The sequence below is a fragment of the Sesamum indicum genome, unplaced genomic scaffold, assembly GCF_000512975.1.
Source record: "Sesamum indicum cultivar Zhongzhi No. 13 unplaced genomic scaffold, S_indicum_v1.0 scaffold00112, whole genome shotgun sequence".
NCBI classification, from domain to species: domain Eukaryota; kingdom Viridiplantae; phylum Streptophyta; class Magnoliopsida; order Lamiales; family Pedaliaceae; genus Sesamum; species Sesamum indicum.
In genome coordinates this window covers 610,636-621,975 of record NW_011628046.1, presented here as the reverse complement: position 1 = coordinate 621,975, position 11,340 = coordinate 610,636, and the positions used below count along the sequence as shown (strand labels likewise).

The following is an 11,340-nucleotide window of genomic DNA, read 5'->3' as shown; positions in this document are numbered from 1 at the left end:
TAGACTCACTAACAGACCTAGGTGGATGCAAGACTATGAGTGTTACAGTGGTGAGGACACTAACAACTATCAAATGACACATGCTCATAACTGTTTTGTGGAGAAATTATCTAACATGCAGGAACCCAAGGATTACATGGAGGCACATAAGTATCCGGAACGGAGGGAAGCCATGAAAAATGAAATCAGTGCCTTGGAGAAAAACAAGACTTGGACACTGACAGGCTTACCACAGAACAAGAAGGCCATTGGTTGCAAATGGCTGTACAAGGTAAAACTTAATCCTAATGGTACTATTGAAAGGCATAAAGCTAGGTTAGTGGCCAAAGGCTATAGTCAAATTGAAGGAGAGGATTACAATGATTGCTTTGCTCCTGTTGCAAAGGCAGTCACTGTAAGACTCTTCCTTGCTATAGCTGTAGGCAGAGGCTGGCCATTGCACCACTTAGATGTGAATAATGCCTTCTTACATGGCTACCTTGATGAAGATATATATATGGAAATCCCACAAGGTTATAATGCCCCATTAGGAAGAGTTTGTAAACTGGAAAAATCCTTGTATGGTTTGAAACAAGCCTCTAGGAAATGGAATGAAGAGTTTACTGGAAAAATGAGGATTTTTGGCTTTGAACAATGCAACCATGATCATTGCTTATTCACTAAAGGGGAGGGTGTCAATTTGATTGCTCTTCTTGTCTATGTAGATGACATTCTCATCACTTCTGCCTTTGAAGAAAATATTATGAAAGTTAAAAATTATTTGGATGATCTTTTCACTGTTAAACATTTGGAAATGCCAAATATTTTCTTGGTCTTGAATTAGCTTACTCCAAAGATGGATTGATTGTCACTCAGCATAAATATACCCAAGATATTATAAAAGATGTCGGGATGATTAAGGCAAAACAGACCACTACACCATTGCCTCCAGGAGTGAAGCTCTTTGCAGATACAGACACAGGTGCTGCACTTACAGATCCTTCCAGATACAGACGGCTGGTTGGGAGATTACTCTACTTAGGCTTTACGAGGCCTGATTTGTGCTATGTTGTTCAGCAGTTGAGCCAGCACTTGCAGCATCCTTGTGAGAAACATTGGGATGCTGCAATGCATGTGGTCAGATACCTAAAAGGGAGTGTTTCTTCTGGTCTATATTTCCCTTTGAACACTAATTTCTCACTTAAAGTCTTTTGTGATGCAGATTGGGCTGCTTGCCAATCAACTAGAAAGTCACTTACGGGCTTTTGCATTTTTCTGGGACAAACTCCCATATCATGGAAAACAAAGAAACAAACTACGGTAGCGAGGTCATCAGCTGAAGCTGAATACCGCAGCATGGCCAGCACCACCTGTGAGGTAGTATGGTTGATCTACCTCTTACAGACATTCGGCATTAAAGTACAATTGCCAGTACCTTTCTTCTGTGACAACAAGGCGGTAATACACATAACAGTCAATCCCGTGTTCCATGAGAGAACAAAGCACCTGGAAATAACTGCCATGTAGTGAGAAACAAGTTCAAGGAAGGGGTCATAATGCCTACTTACGTGCTTTCCAAACAACAAATTGCAGATGTCTTCACTAAGTCACTACCGTGCAATTCTTTCCTGCATCTGAGATCCAAGCTAGCCTTGGTCAATCTTTCCCCAAGTCCAGCTTGCGAGGGGAGTGTTAAAATGTGGCAAGTGGAAGATGCAGCTCAAGTGTGCTCCAAGGAAGAAGAAGATCAGTAAACAGGGACTTCCTTTATTTCTGCTGCGCTTGAAGTCGTGTTTGTACAGTCACGACTTTATAAGTGACTTCTTTGTTTTTCAGCAACTTTTTAGTTAGTTTATTCTGTTAAGAATTGAAGTGTATATATACAACACTTCTTGGACTCTTCGACATAATGAGAAATAATTCCTTTCTTCTTCATCTCTGCTTCTGTTCATTCTCTTCGCATCATGACACTCTTCATTCACATTGACTGATTCCATTTCAACATACATACATGCATATAACCTTCAACCATGATGAAATAAGTACTCCATAATGTTCATCATGGTGAGGAGTTCCAACTCCTACTTGACTTGCTCCAACCTCCTTCAAATGGGGTTGGACTTCAAATAACTTCAAGTATGCACCGGACATGATTTAATCAAATTAAATCAAACCCAACCAACGTCCATTGGACAATAGTTGATTAAAGTAATTTTAGGAAAGTAAGTCTAAAGATTCATTTAATCCAATTGAATAATCTAAGCCCATACACTATTTTATTATCTCAATTTTGATAAATTATTTATTTTACTTTTTGACTTTTTATATTTAATTAAACAAGAAGTGATCAAGAAACAATTAGGCTTAGAAAATATTAAGAATCACCTTCACCAAAAAATCCATAAATACATGATCCATTTTTCTTCCAAAGGGATGAAATTAAAATATGTAATTATTTCTTATCTTCGTGAGAAAATATGTCAAGTTGTTTGCAGTTGGTGATCAGTATATATATATATTTATTTATATGTCTTTCCTCATAATTTTAGGAATTGTTCAATATCTTAATGAAAGTATCGAAAAAAATTGCAAACTGCGAATGTTGGGATAAGAATAAAATAACTAACATTTTATTCATATACATTTTTGTTTGTGTTGGATCCATATTGGAACGGGCTTTGGAACACATGAACAATGCATATTGATAGATGACAACGTCATGATCCACATTTTTTTCGAGGTTATAATTTTGGGACGGCCAAATCGTTCCAACATGTGTTCCAAACTAACAGTGACAAAATCCATTTCAGAGACCGTTCCAAAATAGTAACAGTTAATGTTTGGAACTCTATTTAAAACACATTATTAGAATTAGGGACGGTCTTGCAATGACCGTTCCTATATGTGTGACAATTGATGTCCAAAAGATTACAGTTACAAAATGTTTTCCAAAATAAAGTACAATTTGGAACGATTTTAGTACACACTTAATCAATTATGCCAAAAATTGTTCCAAATTATGAGTTTTACTTAAGAAGTAATGTGTTTTAAAAATCGTTCCAAAATTCGCTACAAATTGGAATGTTTTTCGAGTGTATTTTGCGGATAATTTGCAAAATAATGTTCTCACACAAATGAAATTATTTTTTAAAACAAAAAATAATATTTTTCTAATTAGGAACGGTCCAAAAACAAACAAATTGTTCCAAACATTGTTCCAACTTTGAACGCACTTAAAAAAAACATTCCTAATACATTACAATATCCTATAGTAAAAATAAGGGACAAAATTTAGGAACATCAATTTATTCTAACTGTTCCAAAAAAAAATTCCAAAAGATTTAATTTCACCCCAAATGAAAAGTGGAGGGAAAATCAAACTTAGGAACGATTTTCAAATATTTGATCGTTCCTAAGATGAATTTAAATAAAATCATGCATAAATGTATAAACTATCCGTTCCTAGAATGATTAACAAAAAACGTTCTTATAAGTTCTAAAACCGTTCCTAAATATGTCCACAGATTCCTCGTTCACTTGCCGGTTGCAATATGTCAACATCCGGGACACTAATAAATTCCAAACTTAAACGCATAACAATACTTTTCATATGTGAACATATCTAGTGATTTGATCTAAAATCACATGGTCTGATGGACAGTTCATCATTTTTAACCCCATTGATTTTGTATCAGATATGTTATCTCAGTACTTGCATAACAAAAATGTTCAAAACTTCATCGGATATAGAATTTTTTCAATTTAGTAATATCTAACGATCTGATTAAAATTTTAATGATCTGATTAGGCTAGGGCTGGCAACGAGTCGAGCTCGAGCTCGAGCTCGACTCTGTGATTCCGAACTCGAGCTCGAGCTCGAGCTCGATTTGTCGAGTTCGAGTTTGAGCTGTCGAGCTCGAGCTCGAGCTCGCGAATTTGTTCCAGAAATTGCAGCAGAATGGAGGCGGGAAGGAGAGGAATTTTACAACATTACATACAAAATTTTTCAGAAATTTTGCAAATTGATAATGGTCTTCCATACAACATTACAACTCTTACAAAAGCAAACAACAACAACAAGAATTAAACAAATCATTGTCCATTGAAAACACACCCAAATCCAAGAAAAAGAATTAAACAAGATGTGCTAAAAACACACCCAAACCCAAGAAAAAGAAGAATAAGTAAAATGCAACAGAGAAATAAAGATTACCTGGAAGCCATACTCGACGCCGTCCTTGTTGCCGACTTATCGTCCTTGTTGCCGTGAGTTTAGGGCTAGGGTTCTAAGAGATGGGTTTTGGGAAGAAATGAGAGGAGAAAGATTGAAGTCGTGCTCGTTGCCGTACTCGTCGCCGTCCTCATTGCCGACCTGCCGTCTTTATTGCCGTGAGTTTGGGTTAGGGATCCAAGAGATGGATTTGGGGAAGAATTGAGAGAGGAGAAAGAATGGAGAAGAAACAGAAAGAGAGAAAGAAGAAGAAGAAACGAGAACAAGAGAGAGAAAGTGATGGGTTTTTTATTTTTGACTTTTTGTATTACTACTACTACTACTATTATTATTATTATTATTATTATTACTATTATTATTATTATTATTTTAAATCATGAGATTAAATTATAAAATTTTTACATAGATATAGTTGAAATTAATATATGTTCACAATTTACAAAATTTATATATTTATAAATGTTAGTAACATTAATGTAACTATCATGTTACTTTATTGAACAAAATGGGTTAATCGAGCCATCAAAATTCAGATCAGACCGTTAGATATGATAAAACATACAAAAAAATACATTTGGTAAACTTTTAGACTTATTGGATATACGGATGTCAAGATATTGTACTCGAAGCATAAGAGTAATCATTCAAGACGGTGTATCATTGAATCAGGCCATGTGATTTTAAATCATACCATCTGATATGATCTAATGGACACAGTCTTGTATATATTTAAATTTCGTATGAATCAAGTACCCGGATTTTAAAATATCTTAACTATTGATTCAATTTTTTAATCTCATTATATATAATAAAATAATAATTAAAATTATTCAACCATCATCATCATCATCATTATTATTATTATTATTTTAAATAATGAAATCAAATCATCAAATTTTTACATAGATATAGTTGAAATTAATATATGTTGACAATTTGCAAAATTTATATATTTATAAATGTTAGTATAACATTGATGTAACTATCATCTTACATTGTTGATGCAAAATTTATATATTTATAAATGTTAGTATAACATTGATGTAACTATCATCTTACATTGTTGAAAAAATGGGTTAATCGGACCATCAAAATTCAGATCTGACCGTCAGATATGATAAAACTTACAAAAAAGTACATTTGGTAAAGTTTTAGATTTATTGGATATATGGATGTTGAGATATCGTACTCGAAACATAAGAGTAATCATTCAAGACGGTGTATCGTTGAATCAGGCCATGTGATTTTAAATCAAACCATCGGATATGATTTAATGGACACAGTCTTGTATATATTTAAATTTCGTATGAATCAGGTGCCCGGATTTTAAGATATCGTACTTATTGATTAAACTTTTTAATCTCATTATATATATAATAAAATAATAATTAAAATTGTTCTACCACCACCATCATCATCATCATTATTATTATTGTTGTTATTATTATTATTATTATAATTTTTAGATTAATTCATAGAAATTAAAAAATTTTGACATAAATTTATAAATAATAAAAAATTATAAGTGAATTACTTGTCAATTTAAGAAAAATATTTAATTATATAACAAAACTTATTGAAATATATAAATTCATTTAATTATTACAATTTATGAAATATATGAATAAATTATAAAATATAAATAAATTAAAAAATTAAAAAATTAGGAACGGTTTTAGTAATGGTAAAGAAATGTTACAAATCTAATCAAATGACCATTCCAAATACCAATGATAAAACAGTTCTAAACATTTACGTAAAAATTGTATTGACCATTCCAAATATCATTGCTAAAATTATTTGAAATAAGTGTTCCTAAATAGTGGCTGATTGTTCCTAATACCAGTGTTATTTCACTTTATGTACATGTTCCAAACTCAGAGAGGTCGTTCCTAATACCATTACTGAAACAGTTTTATATACGTGTTCCTAAATAAGATTGATAGTTCTTAAAATCGTTCCAATTAAAAAAAAATAATTGTTTTTGACAAATTCAATATAACGAAAGATTTTCATAGAGTGTTACAGTTTCCGTCCCAAATAGGAACGTCTTGCTTGAACCGTTCCTTAAATTTTGTAACGCCATTTGTAAAGGATGAATTTCCAACTGTACCAAAATCATTCCAAAAATGGCTCCAAATAAGTTTGATGTCCTGCAAACTGCTCCAAAGACAAAAAAATGGATCCTTAACCCACTCCAAATCCTGCCTTTTTTTGTAGTAGAGATTTAATGGTATGTTTAATCGTAATTTTTGATTTTTCATGCTTACGCCGCGCTTCCCGGTCTGATCCACTCCCTACAGAACAAAATGAGCCAACACAGAATGTGGGTAAGAAAAAATAAGAAGACCTCGGCACCAATGCCACCAATGCAATTGTGGAACATGTAGGCATTTTTAATATTTATATTTGTTGTAACATCTGTAGCAATTGATTATAATTTTTAAATTAATACATTTTTAACATTAATTATAATTAAAAATCATTTAAATTTAGAATTAAATAATTTTAATATGTAATAATAATAATGAATATTTTTTAAAAAATAAAAATAAAAAATCGAGTCATGGATCGACCCCTTTTTTAAAAAAGAAAGAAATCTTTAATTGGTCGGCATTGTCCATAACTTGTAATAGAATTGTTATGCTTCTTAAGAGAATAATATTTTTATAACAAATTTGTTTTTTGTATCATAAAAGTAAATAAGCCAAATAGAGAGAATATCAGGGAGAATATACGCGGTAAAAGAATTGGGGTGCATAGCAATTTATCCCCCTATCATTTTTAAAATAAAGCAATCTACCTCCTTATACAAGGAGTTAAATTGCTTCAGTTTAAAAATCATAGGAGGATAAATTGTTGTATTGCTTCGCTTCACGATTGTTCTATTGCTAGATTAATTTGGGCACTCTCGAATCTGCCGTCGTAGCATCTGTTGGCGTGGATGGGGGCCCCTGCTGATGGGATTTCAGGTTGTTTTGAGTTGTTGAATATTGAGCAGTCGTCGAGGTTCCTTACGAATTGTTGGGCTATATGGTCATGAAATCCAAATTGCAGGACCCATTGTGTATGGTGCAAGAGGCGTTTGTGTGGCTCCATCAATATCAGGAGGAGAAGACAATAAAATTATTTAATCCCTTGCCTTTGTCTCTTGATATTGACGGTGCCACACAAATGCGTTTTTCACCACACACAACGGATCCTGTAATTTGGGTTCCATAATCATTTTGTTCTTATCCTACCACATAGCCCAGCAACTCGTAAAAAAACGTGGCTGCTCCTTAATTTACCTTTCGTAGTTTTTAAATTTGCTCATTATCAATAATTTTGTATTCATGTATATTTAATACTATTTTATTTTCTCAATGTTGATAAATTATTTATTTTACTTTTTGACTTTTTATATTTAATTAAACAAGAAGTGATGAAGAAACAATTAAGCTTAGAAAATATTAAGAATCACCTTCACCAAAAAATCCATAGACATTATCCATTTTTCTTCCGAAGGGATGAAATTAAAATTTGTAATTATTTCTTATCTTGGTGAGAAAATATGTCAAGTTGTTTGCAGTTGGTGATCAGTATATATATATATTTATTTATGTCTTTCCTCATAATTTTAGGAATTGTTCAATATCTTAATGAAAGTATCGAAAAAAATTGCAAATTGCGAATGTTGGGATAAGAATAAAATAACTAACATTTATTCATATACATTTTTGTTTGTGTTGGATCCAACTTGAGGTTTTAATTATAGAAAGAAAATGAATAGGGCCTTAAATATGTAAGAAGACAAAGAGATGGAGATTAACATATCATCACAGTCATGCAATTATTGGGATGACAGATGAAAAAATAAAAATACTTAATTCTTTTTTAATGGCCAGTAAGAGAGATTCTCTGTATGAGTGATAACAAAATGAAAAAACAGCAGCAAAGTTTATTAGATGACTTGGATGCAGAAAGTTGCCTCTTTCCAGAAAGCAAATATGAAGTTTGAGAGGTAAGAGGCTAACACCAACCACGTGAGAATGAGTTCCATGACAAAAATGATGAAAAGGAATATATAGTTTACAAAGGGAATTAGGTAAAAGAAGTGATGCATGGTTTTCAAGACTCACAAGGTATATTAGAAAATAAAGTCAATCACATGAAGATGTTTGAACTGTGGTGATTGATATCTGCACCACCCCCTGCTGCACTTGTTTTTCCAATAAAACAGTTTGATACATCACTTAATCAAAGTGTTGGAATTCAACTTGCATATTGCAATGTGTAAGCAATCAATTTGACAGAAACATTTCATAAATCCATCCAATATATATAAATGTATCCAAGGGCCTTTCTTCTCAGTAAAAGGCTAACAGATAAGGAAACTAAAATAAGACAAGGTACTTAAATCAGTACTGTTCAATATAATCTCAACACTCCAAATTATGCAGACTTCTCAATCAAATGTTCATACTAAGAAAAAGACAAAAGCAATACTACTACTTCAAAGTCCAAGTTGGATTGAAATATAACGCCTTAAGTTGAACTTCACTTCAAAAACGTCCGATGCTTCTATTTGAGAGAACAATGGGCATGTCAGGTTAACATTGCACGCCAACCAATTCAACCTCGTACACCAGCCATGAGTTTGGAGGTACACTTGTACCAAATCCTTGTTCTCCAAAACTACACCATATTAAACACAAGTAACAAATGTGAATAAAGCAATTTACAAATCAGGAGTTCTTTATAGTTTTAAGTAGTAAAAACATACCCTAGAGATGAAGGGATTATAAGTCTCCTCTTATCACCAAGACGCATACCTTAATTATGTGTAAATATATTAGTAATTATCTTGTTTCACTGACAATAATAAAAGTGAAGAAATGTGATTTATGTAGTTAATACGAGATACGAAGATTCTGCATTCATACCATCAATGCCTATATTAAAACCATCCATTACTTCTTCATCACCTAATTCAACAAAAGACAAAAGGTTACAAATCATTAATGAAAGCAAAGGTAACACATCACCAATACACTACGTCAAGAAACATGATAGGATTCATTCATCGCAAAAATTATACCTAGGCGAAATTTGCAAGGATTTTTGCCAGCGCTACTTTCAAATACTACTCCACTTTCCTTCAACATCGCAGTGAAATGAATTCTGACCTAAAGTCCAAGCAAATATAATTACAAACAAAATCTTTGAACATTAACAAGCAAAAATACAAAAAGCTAATGTACGAGATATTATGCTGACATGAACGTACCTTTCTCCCACGTAGAGCTAATTTTCCTTTAGGATCTCTCTTAGCCAATTCTTCAATAATCAACCCATTCGGTAAAGACTGTGCTTCACATCGCTTTTCAATTACATCATCTTGCTTGTACCCGACCGCCTTTTCCTCATTTGGCTCATACACAACTACCTTCCCTTCATTCAGAACCATATTGCATATGCTTGTACCAGAACTAACTTCCACTCTTACCTCTGATTTATTTACTTCACTTTTAGATATTTTCTTTTTCTCCAAAGTCCTCTTCTTGGACTTGGACTGAGTGTCCATGGGAAGTGTGTCATGTACAATGTTAAAATCACTGCAATGATAAAAGCTACAATCAAATGATAGCACTGAAAGTAGAAAAAGAGATGACAACAAATTTTACTCTACTGAAATTTGTGCTTGACAAAAAAATCTTCAAACTCATATATCAGGCTTTCTGTACTCTACATTTGCTCATCATTAACTCAAGAATATTGAAAGACCACACACTTAAAATCTTATGATATTGGAGAGATATTGAACCTTTAGCATCTCTAGCAAGGATAAAAGAAAACTCACGCATCAATCATTGCTTCATCATGATCTGTCGGTATATCCTTCTTATTAGATATATCAAGTCCTTGATTTATCATCACGATTTCGATCGCACTCTTCAAATTTGCAGCCTCAGCTGAAGACCCCATCAACTTACCTATATCATCCACCTTCTTCGATTCCAAATCACTTTCACAGCTAACAACACAAGACCAAGGACATGGTCCACCTTCTTCGATTCCAAATCACTTTCACAGCTAACAACACAAGACCAAGGACATGGTCACAATCATCTCCCGTGTTTAAATATAGTTTATAAGATTTACTTGAATAAAGGATTGCCAGCAACATAAGGTTATATTATGTATGAAATTAGTTCAAACCTTTTTCTATTTTGAGTTCAAAGGGAAAGGCATTCTTACATATTTGTTGAGTCATTCGGTTGAATGTGATCACACACGTTCTGAGCTGAGTGTGTGCCATCATCTCCAACAACACCTCTATTTTTTAGACTATCAATAATCACCATCATCTCCTCTTGAGATTGATCTTTATCACTTAACGCAAGCCTTCATAAATCAGCAAATAAACAATATGGATTTTAAGATAGGTAACAAAATGAACAATATTACAATTGAAAACACAACCTTTTTCAGTTTTGAGTTCAAAGGAAAGGACATTCTTACGCATCTGTGGAGTCATTTGGTTGAAAATGATCGGACGTGATCTGCGTTGTGTGTGTTCCTTCCTCTCTCTTGACATTATCATGAACCACCATCAAATCCTTACATTCACCATTTTCTCGTTCCCAGTCTCTGGCATAATCATCACCAACTTTTTGGGGTTCCATCTGTTGGGAAATTTCTTTCTCTTCACCTATTTTTGTATCTCTATCATAATACAAAATACATCACAATGAGAATTAGACTCATACTGCAACTTTCCATCTTGTGTGAATAATTAAAAAAAAAAATAAGAAACACCAATAAATAAGAAGTTGTTGAATGTGACTCGAAATGGAACATAACAAAGTTAAAGAAATTATTGTTTTTTAATAAAGAAGATAAATTTAAGAAAAATAATCCACATAAGAAACTTATTACAAAGTTATAATCAGTTATCCATGTTACCTTCGTTGTTGACAACTTGCCTCAATTACATCTTCGATTTCCTTCAGTTCACAGTCATGGCTGCCAACAACTTCATCTTTGCTCTCGATCAACCCATCAGTTTGATCTAACTCAACATCAAACTTCTTCTTGAGCCGTTTAAACCTAGGTTCCTTAGTCTTCTTTTTTCCTGACAACATTAT

General features: G+C 32.9%; 2 protein-coding genes across 2 annotated transcripts; one reads left to right on the top strand and one right to left on the bottom strand.

Moving 5' to 3' along the window:
- Positions 1-891: 891 nt before the first annotated feature.
- LOC110013301 (uncharacterized mitochondrial protein AtMg00810-like) lies at positions 892-1,506 on the top strand. The gene has a single exon (XM_020699483.1). The coding sequence runs from the start codon at positions 892-894 to the stop codon at positions 1,504-1,506; it is 615 nt and encodes a 204-aa protein (XP_020555142.1).
- A 7,103-nt stretch (positions 1,507-8,609) lies between these two features.
- LOC105178965 (peptidyl-prolyl cis-trans isomerase FKBP53-like) lies at positions 8,610-11,337 on the bottom strand. The gene is made up of 9 exons (XM_011102550.2): positions 11,159-11,337; positions 10,715-10,918; positions 10,451-10,597; positions 10,053-10,226; positions 9,480-9,807; positions 9,291-9,378; positions 9,136-9,177; positions 8,976-9,024; positions 8,610-8,887 (listed from the first exon to the last, which is right to left on the bottom strand). The coding sequence occupies exons 1-9, from the start codon at positions 11,335-11,337 to the stop codon at positions 8,803-8,805; spliced, it is 1,296 nt and encodes a 431-aa protein (XP_011100852.2). The 3' UTR covers positions 8,610-8,802.
- Positions 11,338-11,340: the final 3 nt, after the last annotated feature.